This window comes from Sus scrofa, chromosome 1, assembly GCF_054392235.1.
Source record: "Sus scrofa isolate SSC_HxYL_T2T_F1_AM1 chromosome 1, Sscrofa_HxYL_maternal_Yorkshire_Landrace_v2.0, whole genome shotgun sequence".
In the NCBI taxonomy this organism is placed as follows: Eukaryota; Metazoa; Chordata; class Mammalia; order Artiodactyla; family Suidae; genus Sus; species Sus scrofa.
The window spans coordinates 163,309,774-163,330,409 of NC_139383.1; the positions used below are offsets into that span (position 1 = coordinate 163,309,774).

The 20,636-nt window shown below is 41.1% G+C and overlaps 1 protein-coding gene across 1 annotated transcript in view; it reads right to left on the bottom strand.

Annotated features, from left to right (window-relative positions):
- LOC146406825 (uncharacterized) overlaps positions 1–2,737 on the bottom strand; it is a 92,928-nt gene extending 90,191 nt beyond the window's left edge. Inside the window, exon 1 of the mRNA XM_085017760.1 lies at positions 1,694–2,737. Coding sequence (XP_084873886.1) covers positions 1,694–2,641 — 948 coding nt within the window. The 5' untranslated portion in view covers positions 2,642–2,737. The remainder of the gene's footprint in view (positions 1–1,693) is intronic.
- Between the last annotated feature and the right edge of the window lie 17,899 nt (positions 2,738–20,636).

A 20,636-nucleotide genomic window follows, 5' to 3' on the forward strand; every position in this document is an offset into this window, starting at 1 on the left:
AGGGTTCTAATTAGTGTAAGGGGTGATGACAGCAGCCTTTCCATCCTGAGCAGGGGAGGACTGTCAGTGTATTGGTCAGGGTTTCCCAAGGAACAGAGCCAAGAGACCCATAGAGATATGCAGAAGAGGAGAGGTGTTACATGAATTGGCTCAGGCAGTCATGGAGGCTGAGGAGTCCCACATTGGCTATCTGTAAGCTGGGGACCAGGAAAGCCAATAAGAGTAATTCAGTCTGACTCCAAGGTCCCAAGACCCAGGAGTGCTGATGTTCAAGGGCAGGAGATGGATGTCACAGCAGAGAGATTGTGAATTCTCCCTTCCTGCTTCTATTCAGGCCTTTAACAACTGGGTAATGCCCATCTTATTGGTAACTGCCCAGTTTACAGGTTTGAATATTAATCTCTCCCAAAGACACCCTCACAGACACCCCACAGATAACATTTTGCTAGCTATCTGTATGAGCATCCCTTAGGCCAGCCAACCAGACACCTAAAATTGACTCTTACAGAGTGGCAATGCTCAGATGGAAGTGAACATGTAGCCACACTTCTGAGATCACTCTAAACGGCCACCAACTAATCTGATGATGGTAAATAAAGCCATCCATGTCTTAATTTATCTGAGATTTTTTTAAAAAATAAAACATTACAGTCAATTTCAATTTTATTTTATTCACTTCTCTTATCCATACTTTCTTTCAACAAGCATTTAATTAGTACCTACTATGTCTCAGGCATTATGATAGGTGCTGGTTGGCTAGGAAATTATATAGCACATAGTTAGAAGATCTGTTACTTTATCTGAGTGTAATCATATAAAATAACATCTAATACTGCACAAAAATTAACTGCTGGATCCCATTATGTGATTTTTTATTTTACAAAGAACTAAAAGACAGACAAAAGCAAAATTTCAATGTTATGGAGCTCTTCCATTCTGAGGAAATTCACGCTTAAGCTATTAAATTTGTGTCAAATACTTTCCCAATGTTTTGTTTGATTTTTAATTCATTTGGTGTGTTATTCATTTTTATTTCTAATTCAAATTATCCTTGAATTTATGAAAAACAAATACATTCAGGGAAAAGAATTGGCTAAATTGCTTAATATTCTTCCAGATTACAAGAGAGAGCTCTGTCCTTGACAATTAATCCTAAAGCATCTTTCACTTTTTAAAACAGGATGGACAGCATTCATTTCCCACCTATGTCATAAATGGTATGCTATGATGAAGGTTCAGGGAAATAATGGGGGGAAGGGTAAAATAATTTTCCATTCCAAAATCAAATAGCCCTAATCCTATATGAAAAGGTCTGAGCAATTGGAATAGGAAGCTGGCAAAGTTTGTGGGTTTGTTTTTTGTTTTTGTTTTTGTTTTTAATGTAAGTTTGATCCTTCACAAGAGGCGAGATTCTTCGGCTTTTCGCTTTGTTGCAGGGCTTAAAATAGCCTCCAAAAATAATAGACATGTCTCTTTTCCTTGAAGGAATAAAACAGTCCATGGAGCTCAAATGTGTATCTATGTAAAAGCATAAATAGAACAAATTAAGAGCTATGGTTGTATCCGCCTTGTCCTATCATTGCCTTATACACTTTAAAGAAACTCAGGAAAGTCAAATGCCCTGGCACGCTTCTGCCCACACCCCTCCACCTCCTAAACACACGTGCAGATGCGCACACGCTCACGTGCCTACCTGAGACAAGCGCACGGTTTTGAGCAAGAGCTCTGCTGGCCGTTTCCTCGGCTTGGAATCTCTTCTGCCAAAGAAGTCACACCACTTAAAAGTCTCAAGTTCTTTCAATGCGGAGTTTGGCAAGGATTGCGGGCCTGGCTGTGCCAAAATTGTGCCCTGATGCTCAAGGACCTGAATGGGCAGCAGCTGGTGCCTGTGAGCACGACCGGAGCACCGGGGCCTCCTCTCCCTGCGCAAACAGACTGGCAAGAATGCAGAACTCGTCTGCGGACTCGATGGCCAGTTTGAGGTCCAACCGCCAGGCCTCCCCGCTGCTACTTGACCAGGGCCACCCATGCCCGGCTTGGTTATCCACCCCACGCGGACATCACTGAGGCCAAGGCAGCCGCAGCACCGCGACGTGGCGATGCACAGCCCCTGGTCCTCCTTGGGGCGGGTCCTCAGGGAGCAGCTGGGCTGCAGTGCCTCTTCTTCCCCGCCTTCCCGGGCCTGGGGCACAGAAGCACTGCTGAGCCGGCCTGCAGAGCTCAGTGGGCCTCCAGAGCCACGAGCGCCTATGGACGCTGGTCCTTGTGGCCACGCCTGCGGCCGCGCTCCACCACCATCAATTAGGGCGTGACCCCAGCGTAGCCCCTGCTGGCCTAGGCCTGCTCCTCCCATCCCACCAGGCAGCCTTGCAACTGACTCAGATCCTTGCCGGAAGGGCCTGGGCCTCCCCCAGTGTGGTGGGAGTGTCCAGAGGACATGACCAGAGACAGCCTGTGCCAGGTGTTCCAGCACTGCTATATGGGTAGGCCTTCCACGGAACAGGCGAGACTTACCCAAGTGGAGGCCCCATGAGTTCAAGGCCAAGTGAGGGTTCTTGGCAGATGGGCCAGAATGACTGCAGGATGCAGGGGTTGTTTGTCTTGGGGGTTCGGTTGCAAAGCATGTTTGGGACGGTAGCATCAGTGGCTGCCATCTTAGGATGATTTCTGTGGCTTAAAAAGGCTTTTTGGGTTTTTGTTTTCGCAAGGACCAACCTGCAGTTACCCCAGCAGGCTCAGAGGGCCTGCCGCCTACGCAATGGCTAAAATATGGTATGTGAAAGAAACTACCCACTTTGGATCAGGTGGGGTCAGTAACAGGACCTGGTGGTCCAACCTGGCTAATCACTGGGAGGAGGGGAACTACGATAGGAGGCAGATACCCGGGTTTGGAGAGGATAGGTTTAGCTCAGTCACCTAACATCCCTACCTAAGAGGTGGAGGTGTGTGGTGGGTGGGAGCCAAGCACCTATGGCAGCTGCAGCCCTTGCCCTCTTCCCTGGTGTGGCTCCCATCAGGTGGAGCCCTTCTGAGCTTGTTCTCAGGGGATGCTGGGCCCCCAAGTGCTCAGTCAAGTGCCTTGCCCCACTGGCCTGGCGGCAGGGCTCTCTATTGTGGGAGGGAAGCCAAGCCACACCCTGCTGCCTCCTTTTACCTCTCTCTGGATTTGTTACTATTTTACACACTAACAGCTGCTGATGATTGTTTACCTTGAAAAAAAAAAATCAAACACTTGGAGCTTTTTTAATTTGCTATCCTCTAGTACATCTGTAAGATAGACCAGTAGTAAGTAAAAAATAATTTCTTGAAATATTAGAGCAAAATCGAAAAATGTGATCCCAGCTCTGTCTTTGCTCACAGGCAAGGGCAGCTCATAGGATCAAACAAGAGAGCAAATATGGTTATAGGTCCAGAAGACAGATAAGGCCTACAGCTTCTAGATTAGAAGTCTGGCTTTTCAAGAATAAAAAGGTAATTGGATAACTATTCTGTAATTTTCATGTTGATTCAGTAAGTTAAGATTTTCCAGGACTGCTGGCAGGAAGGATCTAGTTGGACTCACAGAGCATATTCCAGGCTGTGAATGTTCCTGAAACACCAGGCCTCTGAGACCAAGAGCCTCTGGGAAAGCGCCCTGCCCTAGACACCTGTGAATATAGCCTAATCAGAATTTGCTGATGGTTTCATTATCATCAGTCAGAAGATTAAACAAATTATTCCTTTGTTGTAACAAAACACAGAAATACCAGGCCAGAGAATGAAAATCTGCTTTTTTCCGTCCTTCCCTTGGTTTCGCTTACCAAGAGTATTTCTTTTCATACAGGACAACTGGTTAAGGATCCACCAGACTCCATGTTTATTTCGTCAAGTTTGCTCATGCAGATGAAAATTTTCTTTTAAAAATCATCAGGTCAAAATTTAAGGACCATCTGGAACAGAGTGTCACCTACATTTGAGATTAGGGATGAACAAATATGTTCGTCTCCCTGTCTTGTTTTCTATCTCCTCGGAGCAGAGCAAAAACATCACAGAGGCTTCCGAGGGTGACTGATTTGACAGGTAGCTTAGAAATGCAGCCCCAGTGCAAAAAAAAAAAAAAAAAAAGAAAAAGAAAAAGCCCGCAGCCTCCACAAAACCAGGCTCTTCTTTCTCATCTTTTCTTGACATTTTGCTCCTAAAATTAGCTTTTTGATGAGAAAATTGCTGTGAGTCATACCAAAGCTAGTTAAAGGTGAGGCAAATGCCTGAGATTGAAATTGAGTTGATTCTCCTTTGCTGTGCTGATGGTGCCTGGTAATTGGACATTGGAATTAGAACCACTGTGACCTTTCACAATGAGAAGGAAAAAAATTCGATTCAATTTGCTGGAATTTTTTCTATATTTAAAGCACTTTTTTTTTGAATGGAGTAATTTACTCTTCTTTTTAAATCAGCAATACCAACCAGCCTGTTTCTCCTGTGGCTCTGCACAGTTATTCAATCATTCTAGTTCTTAAATCAATAAAAGTCAATCTGTTTCTTGCTATCTTATCACCTCTCTCTCCGCTACCAACTTCCCACCTCCGCCCCTCCCACACCTGCTGTTTCTAGAAGTTAGTGTGATTCACCTTCCCTCCCTTTGCTGTTTCCACCCAACTCTTAGAGTTTCTCCTCCCCAAATAACATCTTCCCTCTATTCCTTCATCTGGTACCATGTCTTCAGTGGCATGTGAGCATATATTGGGATTATTGTTTGAACATGAGGTGAGGGAAGAGACACGGAGTTCCAGGTACCAGTTATGCACCCAAAGTAAGAACAGATTATGATTTTCTCCACAGCATTTCGCTGAGGTCATATAGCTCATCCTTTCAGTTTATTTATTTCATCATCTAACAAATGTTTATTGACAGTTTACTGGCTGCTGCTGCACATTTAAGTACTTTGATTCGGTATCACTCAAGACAGGAAAAAACAATCCCTGCACTCATGGAACTTATAATCTAGAGGGCAGAGAGAGACAATGGAAAAAAGAAGTAAACTATAGACATGAGAAAAATATGTAAAGTATGAGAAGGTACTAAGAGCTATTGGGGGAGTTCCCGTCATGGCGCAGTAGTTAACAAATCCGACTAGGAACCATGAGGTTGTGGGTTCCATCCCTGGCCTTGCTCAGTGGGTTAACGATCTGGAGTTGCCGTGAGCTGTGGTGTAGGTCGCAGATGCGGCTCGGATCCCAAGTTGCTGTGGCTCTGGCGTAGGCTGGCAGCTACAGAGCGGCCCAAGAAATGGCAAAAAAACAAAAAAACAAACAAACAAAAAAAAAGAGCTATTGGGGGGAAAAAAGGACCATGGACTAGCAATTAACAGAAAGCTTCTAGAAGGAACGTCATTTTAATAGGACAAGATTTAGGGATGTACTAGTCAAGCAAAGATTCAAGTTGGCAGTAGGATGAGCAAGTCTGATAATAAGGAGATAGAGCTAGATTCAGTCATTCCATAAAGATAGCAGCAAGACAGAATATGGATTTTTTTTAAAAAGAGAGAGAGAAGAAGTCCAAGAATTGAGCTAAAGGCACTTCAATATTCAAAGGCCAGAGAGATGAGGGAAAGTGTTAGAAAAACCAGAAAGTCTTTCCCAGGGCAAGGAGTGACCAACTGCATCAAAAGATATTGAGAAATAAAACTAGATGAAAAAAGAGAATTGGCCAATGGATTATCAAAATGGACATCGTTGACAAGAGCAGTATTCAAGTAGAAACACAACTCCGACTACCTGTTACACATATAGAAATGGAACCACATCAAAGCCTCCATTGATAAACAGACCAGTCAGATAGCCCTGGGTTCACTTCCCAGCAGCCCCATCCCTTCTGAGCTGTAAGACTGGGAATAAGTCCCTTAAATTCAATGGGTCTTCATTATAAAATGGGAAGGTTGCTAATACCTTAATTTAATTGGGCCCTAATCACGTGCTAGGTACAGCCCTACATGTCTTAGTTTATTAACTTATTTAATCCTCACAGCAGCCTCCTAAAGTGAGAATCGTTACTTCAACCACTGAACAGATGAAAACGCAGATACCAGAGATGTTAGTGATGGAGACCAAGAAACTTCTTGCCCACAGACTCCTGAGATGTCTCTAGGGACCCTAGCCTCTTGCTATTCATATCTCCCATCAAGTAAGAGCTAGATCTCATGACTCACTTCTCACAAATAAAAGATGGCCAAGTGATGGGATGTCACTTTCAGGATTAGGTTATAAAAGTTCTCTGGCCTCTGCCTTAATAGCCCTCTCTTCTCTCTCGCTCTCTTTTTTTGCTCTCTCTGAGAGAAGCCCAGTGTTTTGAGCTTCCCCACTGAGTGTCTCCTATGGCAAGGATTTTTGTCTCTGGCCAGTGGCCACCAAGGGCCTAAGGCCCACCCACAGCCACATGAACGAGCTTAAAAATGGATTCCCCACAGTCGAGCCTTCTGATGAGACTGCAGCTCAAGCTGACATTGTAACTGCAGGCTGGGGAGGCTCCCTGAGCCAGAGGACCCAACTAAACTGACTAGATTCCTGACCCATGGAAATTGTAAGATAACAATGAATATTGATTTTGGCCACCAAGATAAAAAGGGCAGTTAGGATCTATTTAGTGTTACAGCATTCCACTATTCTCAATAAGTTCCTCAGTTGCCTTTACAAAGTCCCCAAGTCAAAACGAGATAGAACATTGAGGGAGAGGACTGCAAATCACACTTGTTGTAAAGATGCTGGTCTCCAGGGTGATCATGTTACCTAAGCAGCAGCCTCCCACTATTCACAAGGCACGTGGATAAACAGAGACACTGCCCCTGAGGCTGTTGTCTTCTGAATAGTTACAGATACCAAAGTTCTTCTCATCAGGTCCCAGGATTTCATGTGTGTGTGTGTGTGTGTGTGTGTGTGTATGATTTCATGTATATAAAAATATAAATATAAATATATATATTTAGGGCCACATCCACAACATAGGGAAGTTCCCAGGCTAGAGGTAGAATTGGAGCTGAAGCTGTCAGCCTACACCACAGCCACAGCAATGCAGGATCCAAGCTGAGTTTGCAACCTACACCACAGCTCATGGCAATGCTGGATCATTAACCCCCTGACTGAGGCCAGGGATCCAGCCTGTGTCCTCATGGACACTAGCCAGGTTCATTACCACTGAGCCACAACAGGAACTCCAATTTCATATTTTAAAACACCTCTTAGAAAGCATTTTTAATATTAGATTTAAGGGGTTTTTTTTTAATCTAAGCTGTCTAGCACAAATCACACTGTGGATTCTTCTCTCGTGTCAGACATTGGATTATTAAAAATCAGCAAAATAAGCCTTGAGGGACAAGAAGGGCAGGAGAGTTCATAAAAATTGTTATGATGTATTAATCAGTAGGATAAGAATAATTTGCTTTCCATGGAGAGTAGTTAAGCACAACAGACTGATTATACTGTAAAATAGCTTTTTTTAAGCATCACCTGACTTCCTCCTTTCTCCTAGCAGCTGCCTTATTGAGTCCCTGCCCTATACGTCCACCCTGATCCTCATGGTGTCTGAAGTCCATAAAGAATAAAGCCCTGACATGTGGGGGGCTGGGGAGGAAGGGAGTAGTTTAATGGGTATAGAGTTTCAGTTTCATAAGATGAGAAAGTCTTAGCATCTGTTGCACAAAAGTGTGAATACACTTAAAAATGGTTTAAATGGTCATTTTATATTATGTGAATTTTAACCACAGTTTAAATAAATAAGCAAGCAAAGGAGGGCTTGTATGAAGTAGAAGACCCAATGTTTTCATAAAGTTCTAGAAATTTCTTTCAAAAGGAGTTCCCGTGGTGGTGCAGTGGTTAACAAATCCGACTAGGAACCATGAGGTTGCGGGTTCGGTCCCTGCCCTTGCTCAGTGGGTTGACGATCCAGCGTTGCCGTGAGCTGTGGTGTAGGTTGCAGACGCGGCTCGGATCCAGCGTTGCTGTGGCTCTGGCGTAGGCTGGCGGCTACAGCTCCGATTCGACCCCTAGCCTGGGAACATCCATATGCTGCGTGAGCGGCCCAAGAAATAGCAAAAAGACAAAAAAAAAAAAAAAAAAAAAAGAAAAGAAATTTCTTTCAAAGATTTTTCTTTATAAAAGAATATCATTATCACAGACTGTAAATCAGAGATGCACAGTCTGACAGTTAAAGTGTCAGAAGATCACAGAGAATATACTAAATGTTCTACTAAAGATACAGGTTACTGTAGAAGTTATAATTAACTACATTAAAACGATTTTCAGGGGTCAAATCCAACGTACTTCTTAGAGTAACAATGATTAGATAATATAAGTTGAAGAATCATTTAAAAAGCTATAGCCCAGATGATAGATAAGGAAACTGAAGACAGAAGTTTAAGTCAAGGAACTGGACACCAACTGTTTCTAGAAGAAAATCTATTATTCCCTAGAATACACATTCAAAACACATGTAAATCCAACATGATTTTTAAATACATATAATCATGCTTATACACACACACAGAGGAATAAGACATGGGCCTCTAAATCAATTGCCATAGATCTGATTATTTCTACAGTTAAATATTCATTTAGTAAAATATGTAATATAGTCTAGGCAAAATTGTTTTGTAAATGATCTCTGAGGATTTCCTGTCATGGCTCAATGGAAATGAATCTGACTAATATTCATGAGGATGCGGGTTCGATCCCTGGCCTTGCTCACTGGGTTAAGGATCCGGCGTTACTGTGAGCTGTGGTGTCAGTCGCAGATATGGCTCTCTGATCTGGCATTGCTGTGGCTATGGTGTAGGCTGGCAGCTACAGCTCCCATTCAATCCCTAGCCTAGGACCCTCCATGTGCCTCCGGGGCCCTAAAAAGACACATAACACACACACAAAAAAAGAGAGAACATGCTTAATTAAAATGTAAAAAGTAATAAATGATCTCTAAATAACCACCTAATGTAAATTATTCAAACAAGACAAAACTTGAAGGAAAGGCAGCAGATGGAAAAGTGGTCACAGCGATAGGAAACTATGATGACCAAAAGTACGAAGCTGTCCGGCAGCATTTTTAATGTCAGTTTCATCAGTATCTCCAAATATCTAGGGTTGGAGCAAAGCTCAAAACCAGATGTTCTGCTCATGTGAAATGCATTAATGCTGATTTTTAATTCTCTGACTTTGGAGTGTTTTTTTAAAAAAGAAACTTAAAGCCTAGCATAGTCCTAATTTGTTGAATCTATACCTCTCACACATGAAATTTTCTTTCAAACAACTTAATTTCCAAATGACTTCACACAGAATTTATTTAAATAGAACATGAGCTTATAAGGTGTTGCACAAAATATACATTTTACTAGTTAGTGAAAAAGTCTTGAGAATGTATACCCTGAGTTCAAATAAAGATGAAAGGATACTATACTTGAAATAACAATGACAACAATTAAAAATACTTTAGTACTAGATGGCCAAAAATCACATGAAAAGATTCTCAACATTGCAAATTATTAGAGCAAAGCAAATCAAAACAATAATGAGGTATTATCTCTCACAGTTCAGAATGACCATCATCAAAAAGTCTACAAACAATAAATGCTGGAGAGGGTGCAGAGAAAAGAGAACTCCCCTACACTGCTGGTGGGAATGTAAATTAGCACAACCACTATGGAGGTTCCTTTAAAAATGAAAACTAGAACTACCACATGATGCAGAAATCCTACTCCTAGGCACATATCTGGAGAAAACCATAATTCCAAAAGATACACATACCTCAAGGTTCATTACAGTACTATTTACAATAGCCAAGACATGGAAGCCACCTAAATGTGTATCAACAGAGGAATGGATAAAGAAGATGTGGTACATATATATAATGGAATATTACTCAGCCATTAAAAAAGAATCAAATAATGCCATTTGCAGCAACATGGATGCAATCAGAAGTTATACTAAGTGAAGTAAGTCAGACAGAGAAAAACAAACATCATTATATCACTTACATGTGGAATCTAATTTTAAAAACAATGGAAGTGAATGTATTTACAAAACAGAAACAGACTCACAGACATAGAAAAGAAATTTACAGTTACCAAAGGGGAAACACTGAGGGCTACATTAAGAGTTTGGGATTAGCATATATATATATATACTACTATATGTAAAATAATCAGTAAGGACCTATAGTATAGCACAGGGAGCGCTACTCAATATTCTGTAATAACCTATATGGGGAAAGAATCTGAAGAAAATGGAACATGTATATGCCTAACTGAATCACTTTGCGGTACACGTGAAAGTAACACAACATTGTAAAGCAACTACACTCCAATAACATATTTTAAAAAACACTTTAGTCTTAAGTGTATTTTAGAATTAAATTATTCAAATATTTAAAAGCAAGTTAAGTGCAAGGATCTGGTACAGATTGTTGCCACTGACTTGGCACTCACTGTTATTAAAATGTCTACAAACCTGACATGAATGTGAGGCCCAGTCCATCCCAAGCCACAGACTTCACCCCTAAATTTAATAATTAAGATCAGAAAGGCAGAACCAACAGATACAGCGAGAGGAAAGAGTAAATAAATTAAAAACAAAAAAATATATTGTTTTTAAGTCCTTGAAAATGTTAAACTATTAGAATTAGGAAATGCATAGAAACGCCACAAGGGGGTGCTGCTGGAAAACCAAGAGCCCTTTCTTGGCCACACCAATAACATAAAATTAGGAAATAACCTAATTTTCACCTTACTGAGATATCAAGATAAACTCGGACATTTCACAAAAAGAGGGGGGAGATTTTAAAGTAGGAATAAATTCAAGAACATTTATCCAGAAATAGAATATCACATATAAAGACAAGCATCAAAAGGTAAGCAGAAAGAAATACTAGTCCTTTATTTCCCTATTTTCTCACACTGATTTAATCATTTTTTAAAAAAGAAAAAAAAAAAGCAGTCCCTTCTTTTCAACAGACCATTAAACTTGAGATATATTTACTCTTCATTCTCTTTGGGGAACAATCCACTTTAAAAGCTGCTGGAAGGCTGAGTACCCTGGGGGGAGTCTTTCATGGGAACAGCCCCCCACTTACTAAGCAGCTTCCAATTACCTTGCACATCATTCCAATTCAAAGTGCTGCCTTTTACTGTTACATTCTCAAGGGCTAAGTAAAAAACAAAAGCAAACAAACAAAAACCGAAGGTTTAAAATGCAAATCAAGTTTTGAAATTCTGAGTCAGGCTTTGTTGTACTCAGATTTAATTCCACTTTTTCTAACTTGCCCTGAAGTGAAGGCATAAAAGAAAGAATCACTGAAACTTAAGGACTAAAAGTTATAAGCTTCTTTATGATTTAGCTTAAAAACGTTCCCATTCACTTTGCTGTAGAGCAGAAATTATCACAACATTGTAAATCAACTATACTTCAATGAAACTCTAAAAAATGGAAAAAAAAAAAGCTTTCCCATGAGCAATAATACAAAAAAACGAGGCTTCTCTCATAGTGCCAAGTTTTTGTCTTTTTAATAAAAGCATTTATTTGATTGATAAGACTGTGATACCTTGATATGATTATTTTTCAAGAATCAATTTCAGGAGTTCCCTGGTGGCCTAGTGGTTATGGATCCAGTGTTGTCACTGCCATGGCTTGGGTTTAATCCCTGGCCTGGGAACTTCAGCATGCCATGCCAGAGATCCAGCCAAAAAAAAAAAAAAAAAGAATCATTTTCAAAATAAGCCTTCAACTTGCTAGCCTTATCCTTCTATCCCACAATCAACTGTGACTTAGCTATTCATTCTTTCCCCTGCTGCTGTGAACTTTAGTGGACAGAGTATGAAGGAAATAACAGTAAAGTAAAATGGGTGAGAGAGCTTAGCACAACATAGAAGCTAAATAATTACCAGTTCCTGCCCAACATCTCAGGTGCGCTTCCTTATTTGAGTGGGGGCATTCCACGTGCTCACACCCAAGAATAGCTTTGTCCATAGATGTTACCCGCCCCCTTTCTCTGTGCTGTGGTACAGAACTCCTATCCAGGGATGGTTCACCATAATGATGACTGCCAGACCCTCCTGAGCAGTTTCTTACATGCTGCATCATGAGTGGCACCAGGGGGGCTGCAGATGGTGTGAAAAGCATGGTCCTTAAGCACCAATAGCTTAAATAGAACTAAGCCTTGTGAAACATCCAGCTGCAAGTCTGGAGGGTATGCTGTCAAATACTAAAGGAATGGACACCAGGCAGCATGGCACGGAGAGAACATGGGTTGCATAGTTAGACAAACCTTGGAGTGTCTCCAAAAAGATATGTTCATGTCACAACTCCAGGTACCTGTGAATGTGAACTTATTTGGAACTAGGGTCTTTGCAGATGTAATGATGTTAAGGATCCAGAGAGGAGGTTGTCCTGGATTTAGAGTTGGCCCTAAATCCAATGACTGGTGCCCTTTTAAGAGGAAGGAAAAGGATATTTGACACAGATGGACAGGGACACTCATGTGTACATGGAGTGGACATCAGAGTGACATAGCTAGAGGCCAAGGAAAGACAAGGACTGCCAGCACCTATGTGCAGCTGGGAGAGACAGAGGCATGGAGCCACCCACCTTCCATCTCCAGGAGGACTCAGCCTTCTGACACCTTGATTCAGATTCCTTGCCTCCAACACTCTGAGATGATAAATCTGTTTTTTAAGCCATCAGGTTGTGATCATTCACTACAACAGACCAAGGAAACTAATACAACTGACGTGGGTTCAAATCCCCGACCAGGGCACCAGACATCAATGTCTTCCTCTCTAAACTAGAGTTCATAATATTTATCTCATGAGGAGATGAAAGCACAATTTAGGTTTTATGTCACTCACGCTCCATCTCTTACAATCTCTGCAAGCTTGGGAATGAGAACTAACACACTGAGTCTCAGTTTTCTCATCCCTAGAGTGGGAATGGAAACAGTAACTACCCTGCAGGGTTAGCGTGAGGACCACAGGAGATGGTACACAGAAATCACAGGCACAGAGAGCAGCGGCAGCTGGAAGACGCCTCCGAAAACGTAAGAGGCACGCCTGGTCTGTTGTTAGACAGTGGTTGCCATGGGAACTGAGTGGCCAGGAAGATGAGGACAGTTTGAGGTAACAGGAAATTCTACTCAGGGAGTAAAGGTGAAGGGACCTGGAAGCCCTGGTCCCATTTGGATGGGTCACAGGGAAGGAAGGGCCTCTTTCTAGGTTAGATGCAAGATGTGGTAGCTCAGGAGTGTAAGTAAAGAAAGAATGGAGTTGAAGGAACATATGCACTGAGAGGCCAGGGAACTGATCTGAGAAGAAGGTTGGACAGCATCTTCCTGATGCCAAAGTTAAAATGCACTAGACATCCCACAGACACTTTAGAAGTGATGCACTGATAAATGTGTGTAGAAAATTTGAGTAGAGAACTAACTCCTAAAAAGGGGCTGATCAAGAAAGATTAGTCCAGTGGGACAGACCAGAGCCATGCTCTCCAAACCTCTTGGGGCGAAGGACTGGTTTACTTCTAGCCAGGCTGGGGCTGCTATAAAATACAATAGAAAACAACAAAAATAAATTTGTGGAACATGGAATAAAAAAGGCAATGACTGCACAATTTTTTAAATTATCAGATTCAAATATACACAAAATTACTCTGTCCAATTGTCATGAACATTTGGAAACTCTTACCCTCAGTGGCTCCCGATCTTATCAGAGAGGCAGCAGGAACAGCGGATCCTCAGACAACACATGGAGCAGCATTTCCCAGGAGGGAGTGTGAGTGTCGAATGGGCAGCAAAAGAGGAGAAATAGAGAACAAACCAGTGGGTGCAAGAGGCAGGGGTGGAGGTGGATGAAATGGGTGAAGGGAATCAAAACGTACAAACTTCCAACTATAAAATAAATGTCTGGGGATGGCATGTACATCAAGTTGACAAGAGTTAATCATACTGTCTTGCATAGTTCAAAGTCACTAAGAGAGTAAATTTTTTTTTTTTTTTTAGGGCCACAGCTGTAGCACATGGAAGTTCCCAGGCTAGGGGTCAAATCAGAGCTGCAGCTGCCAGCCTACACTACAGCCACATCCAACGCCAGATCCAAGCCACATCTGCAAACCTATTCCACAGCTTGCAACAACACTGGATCCTTAACCCACTGAGTGAGGCCAGGGATGGAACTGGCATCCTCACGGATACTAGTCTTAACCCATTGAGCCACAATAGGAACTTCAAGAGAGTAAATCTTAAATGCTCTCATCACAGGAACAAAAATTCTGTAACTATGGATGGTGACATATTAAATTAGACAGTGTGGTGGTCATTTCACAATATATACAAATATTGAATCCTTATGTTGTCTACCTGAAAATAATATGTTACATGTCAATTATGCCTCTTTTTTTAAAAAAAGGAATAAAATCAGAGAAGGCGCCCAGGGGGCTACTGTTATCTTCAAGGAAGATGAAGACAAAGGTGAAAATGCAAGTGAGGAAGAGAATCAGACACAAGATATTTGGAAAAGTAAACTGATGGAGAGTGAGAATGAGCTTTAGCTAAAGAATGTCTGCCTCCAAGGCCTTCATGAGATAGTTAAGACTGACCTGTTTGTAAAAATGAAAGGAATAGGAGAAAAGTGTGATAAGTATAAGAAATAACCACATTCTTGGAGCAACCACACTTCAAATACTGTATCTTCTGCTTTTTTGAGGCTCTACAACCCTGTATGGTAAGTCACCCCATCTCCCACCCTCACAACTGGCAGAACAAGAGGGTTCCTTCTTAATTTGGGCCTTGGGGAGGGACAATTATAGATTGACCATCCCAACACTGTTACGTTAAAACAAATTTTGTGGATTGAAAATAAAAATTATCATGATAGAGAATTTTTAGAAGGAAAACTTGGGGAGTGGGGGCGGGGGGAGCTGTTTAATAAGACTCCCTGGCCACAGGAGGTCAGTATTGCTTCAAAGCAAAAGTACCCTAAGTGCCTTTGGGGGTATAAAGGTCTTAAAAGAAATCATTACATTTTCTTCTTAAAAAAAATGTTAGTTTCAATATATCTGATTTTTAGACTTACTGAGTGACAGATGGTTACAGCAAGTTTAAAAAAATGAACTTGCTAAAAAAAATAAACTTGTTAAAAATATATATTTTGCGCAAAAAAGGAACTTGGATCTTCCTCATTCAAAAGCAATAAGAGAAATTAAGGGAACAGAGAGATACATGTATAAAAAAATACATGCATCCTCTCAAATATGTATCTATAGGTACATAGATATGTATTCAACTTGACCCAGAGCTTAGTGCCAAAAAAAGTAAAAACTATTCCTTTAATTACTTATTCTATCACTGGAGAGGTCAGGCACACACGCATAATATCTCTTGGTAAAAATACAAAAATAAAATAAATAAATGCTCTACCATAGACAATAAAGGCAGAGGTGCTAGTATTGGTGGAATCATTTGCAACATCTTCGTTTTAAAATTAGGAGAATTGGAGGGCAAAGTCATGGGAGAGGGAAGGAGCATAGAGATCACCTTGAACAGAGGGATTAAAAACCACAATGAATCTATTGGGAAAATCACATCCAGACGATTGTGGCCAGTTGTTGGATATGTTGTGTAATTTTTGTTTGTTTTTGTCTTTTTAGGGCCCCACCCATGGCATATGGAGGTTCCCAGGTTAGAAGTCAAATCGGAGCTGCAGCTGCCAGCCTACACCACAGCCACAGCAATGTGGGATCCGAGCCATGTCTGCGACCTACACCACAGCTCACGATGTCAGATCCTTAACCCACTGAGTGAGGCCAGGGATAGAACCCATGTCCTCATGGATGCTAGTCCAGTTCATTAACTGCTGAGCCACAATAGGAACTCCCTATGTTGTGTAATTTTGATTCATGAATGTTGCCCAAATTCCTCATTTACCTGAAACATTCGGCTATTCATTCATGCACTGCTCTGGACAGAGAAATGGACAAAGACAGAGAGACTCAGACCTCATGGAGCTGTGGTAAGTGAGCAAAAATATGTGTGAATATATGATTATACATTGTGATAAAGGCTCCAAAAGAAAAGAACAGAGTGGCCATTCAGGACCTCTTAGAGGAAGCGACATTTAAGCAAAAACCTGAGGACCATCTGGGCCAAGAGCTGGGAGCCAGTATTCTGGGTCACAGACCCTAAGCCAAGGTGGACAGTACACTGCGAGTGAGAAGGAGAGAAAATCCAGGATCTGAAGACATTCAGTTGTCTCTCACGTGCAGTAAGAAACCAGTGAGTGAGAGGACTCGTGATCTAGTTTGTATTTAATAGGAAAAAAATTATTTTGGCTGCTGTGTAAAGGGATGGGGTAGGAATTCAGCAAGAGTAGAAGTAGGGAGACCCACATGTGGTTAGGAATTCTCTGTGGTAATCCAGGAAGACCATGCCTGAGAAGATGGAGGGAAAAAAACGGGTTCCAGACATTCAGAGGGAGAATCAGAAGGTCTTATCAGTGATCAGATTGGGGTGGGGTGGGAGGACGGCAAGAGGGCAGTATTTCTGTCTACTCCGTGTGTACGCATGTGTGCTTATGCCTCTACTGCTGACAGTTCTACAGTTCCTATAAAGAAATGTTAACCTTTCTTCTTAAAAGTATAATTATTAAATTTTTACTGTTTAGACAAAGAACCATCAAATAATCATGTATCATTGTTTTGATTCATGTGCATAAGATAATACCAATTGAATGCCATGACTTTTTAATGTAAATGGAAGCAAAACTATATTCAGCCAATGCTTTTAAAGTTTAATAAAGAAAAATGAAAAGATGATGATCATTCCCTTGCAATTCTGATTTTATATTCATTGTTCAAAGTCTCTGTTGATTTTTTTTCTCTTAGAAATCTTCATAGGAAATGAATATATTGAATCCAAAAATATTCATCTCCAAGTCTATAAGCTATAGTCAAATTTCATTTCTATTCTATGGGAACAATTTCAGCAACAAGCAAGCACTTTGATAAGGGTATCTGTGTCAGCCAGACAACTATCAGGAGGAATGATGGGCCTGTGGATCCATCTAAATCTTATTAAAATACAAGGACTAACATATATTAAATGAGCAAAGCTTTACCCTAAATTAGCCCTGGACTTTTCTAATGAAAATGGAGGTTACCTGAGCAAGCTGGTTTCCATCTGGCAGAACCAGATCATCCACTCTTGTGGGTAGAATCTTAAGGGAATAGATTTCAAAACATGTTAGGTGCCAGGTGGAGCGTGCAGAAGACTACAGGTGTGGGGCTTTGGGAAATATTTTTAAATTATAGAACAATTATAGAACATAATGATATTTTTAAATTATAGAACATAATGATAAAAAGGCAGTTAACTATAACAGCTATAATTTTCCCATAAATGAGTTTACCACAAACAGACAGCTAGTCTCTGCTAAGTGCCAGAAGTAGGTTTAGATCCACACCTTTAAGCTTGGCAGATACCTTTGGCTGGATCTGTTTACATAGGACTCTCTCCATGTCAATACCTTATCTTTGTCATTGTCTCAATTTTAAAGAACAGGCCTAGGACTCGTCACACCTCTCTTCTTCAATTGTTGTAGAAACAAATCAGGATGATGGCTGTAAAGGGCTTTGAAAAATTAAAAGTACAATACAGTGCAAGAAAGGGTTATAATCAGTTGTGATTTTCTTTCATGATTCATCTGTTGCATTGCATCGTAACTATAGGCTTTATCTAGCGAGAGTGTATCATACAATTATAATTATACATTTTATATTACATAAGAGTATCACATTGTTTATTGTTAGTACTCAACAAGGAAATGAAGGCTAAAATCTCCTTAAAAGTTTTTTGTTTTCCTTAAACTATGGCTATTTTGGTTTAATCCCAAATCCTGAAATCTGATTTTCTAAGGATGGGATGGTGGCATATGTACTTTTACAACTCTCTGAGTGATTCTGACCTGCTTCCAAATCTCTGCATTGCCTTGATGACTATTAGGTAAGAGCGCCTCTGTGGTAAATATATAAATGTAATTTATTGTAATGTACATACTTAAATTGATCTTTAAAAAATAACAATCCTTATAAATTAGCACGGTAAGGAATGCAAATAATCTACCAATAAACCCACAACTTTCTGTAGAATTTTTTTTTTTAAAGCCATAGCATCTAAGCTATTCCTCTGCTCCTCTTGCCACTCATTACTGTAGCATCTCTGACACACTTAAAATGGGGAATCTCCAGAAAGCGCCCGGTTCACAGGTGATTGAGAATATATCCCTGAGCTGGAAGCTACCTTCCTCAGCTCCAGCTCCTTCCAGTGCTGGGGGCTGTATGGAGCCCTGGCTGTCATTGGTGTCCCCATCCAGTGATACCTGTAGAAATCTCAGGGCGCCAGTGTCCAGCATGCTGGGTCCTCCTCTGAGGAAGTCACTGCTTGGTGGAGATGTCACCAAGATCTCAGCATACCAGACCCCTACGCGTGCGGGGGTGATGTGTTGTGCGGGCCAGTGACGTGGAAATACACACGCACGCACGCAAGCATGCACGGACACGCCCCTCTAGGTCACACTTCTACGCTGGTTTCCCAGAAGTGCTTCCTTATGCTCCCAGGGCCTCTCTCAGATTTGTAAAATTAGCGGTCTCTGTTTTTAGTCCCCAGACTTGAGCCCCTCCCCTAGTGGAGGTATGCATATAGAGAGGCAGAAGAAGACCTGAGATTGAAGGGAAGAGGGGGAGGGGCTGGGTGACAACTGACAGCTCCATTGGAAATTCCCTCTTCTAATCTGGAGCATTTCTATCACACCAATTTTGGCTCAAATCTCTCCTCTCCCTTCTTTTCTGGAGCTTCCCATCAAAAAGTCTGCTCCCATGAGTCTGGCAGAAAGGCTTGAAATCTAGCTGGACCACAATTTAGAGGCAGGCTGTGACCTCCTAATGTCATTCCCAGAGTTTTCTGTTTGATATGGGAGGGAAACCTAACAGATCCATAATATTGTAAGGAAAATTATGGCAATGTCAGTTTTGTTTACAATTACACATAAAATTTAGTCCATGTTTTCAAAGAGCTGTTCCAATATTTAGTTTTTATTCTTCATAAAGGTATAACAATTCTATAGTGTTATTCCTTTCCCTCTCTCCTCCACCCAAGCACAACTTTCTTACAGAGTTGGAGCGTTCTGACCAGCCCTCTGGAAAACCATCCAGCCCTATGGGAGTCCATTATGCAAGCATGTCTTTAAAGCCTTGTTTGTCAGAGCTGATCTTTCCCGAGGTGACTGAGTCTCCCAGATCTGTGACGGTACCCACTTCAGACATTGCTGGTCAAGCAAAGCCTCCGCTTGTGTCCCTCATTTATGTGGAACAATTTGCAAGATGACTTTCCATCACTGCAGGATGAGGGATAGTGGGGTTCACCTTGCAGATCTGCCCATATTGAGAGTTTTGAATCAGGCTACCCCCATGACATAGTTAGCATTTCATCCAGGGAAAGGACAGAAGACTCCATTTTGGTCTAGTAACTTCATCGGGCTACAAGTCAGGTAAGACGCAAATATATGATCTCAAATAGATTTTTTTTTTTCAATTCTTTCTTTTGAGTTAATTTTGGTCTTACAGAAAAGTTGCAAAATGAGTACAAAGAATACCCACATAGCCCTCAAGGAGATTCCAAAATATTGACGTTTTATCATGTTTGCTCCATCATCCTCTCTCTGTCTTAATAAGGACAGTATGCTTTTCTGAAAAGGTGGAAAGTGAGTCACAGACATAACGACTCCCTACTCCCAAATACTTGCCTGGCTAACCACACCACCATTATCAAAAGCAGGAAATCAGCAGTGATACACTGCCTGTATCTACCCTAGAGATCGTAAAACAATTTTGCCAGTTGTACCACCAATATCCTTTGTAGCAAAAGAAAGGGAGGCAGAATTTTAAGGCTTTTGGTAAGGTCCCAAGGGTTCTGAGATTCTTTCTGGTAACAGGGAAGCATAAGAATTGTCACAACTCAGTACAGGCTTGGTATTTAGACCTTGAAATCTGCTATATTCTTAACAGAAGAGTAAGAAATGAAGACCCAGAATGTTATTATGTGCCTTTTTTAAATTGAAGTATAGTTTCTGTACAATGTTATTATATAGCTTACAGGTATATAAAATAGTAATTCACAATTTTTAAAGGTTATACTCCATTTATAGTTATTATAAAATATTGGCTACATTCCCTTGTTGTGTAGTATATCCTTGAGCTTATTTTATACCTAATAGTTTGTATTTCTTAACCCTCTACGCCTATACTGCCCCTCTTCCCTCTCTTCACTGGTACCACCAGCCTATTTTCTGTATCTGTCAGTCTGCTTCTCCTTGGTCATATTCAAAGTTTGTTGTATTCTTTAGATGCCACATAAAATGATATCATATAGTATCTGTCTTCTCTGTCTGACTTTACCATGCATAATGCCCTCCAAGTCTATCCATGCTGTTGCCAATGGCAAAATTTTTTTTATGGCTGAATAATATGACACACACACACACACACACACACTCACTCACACACACACACACACCACATCTTCTTTAGTCTTTATTTATCTGTTGATGGAAATGTGGGTTGCATCCACATCTTGGCAACTTC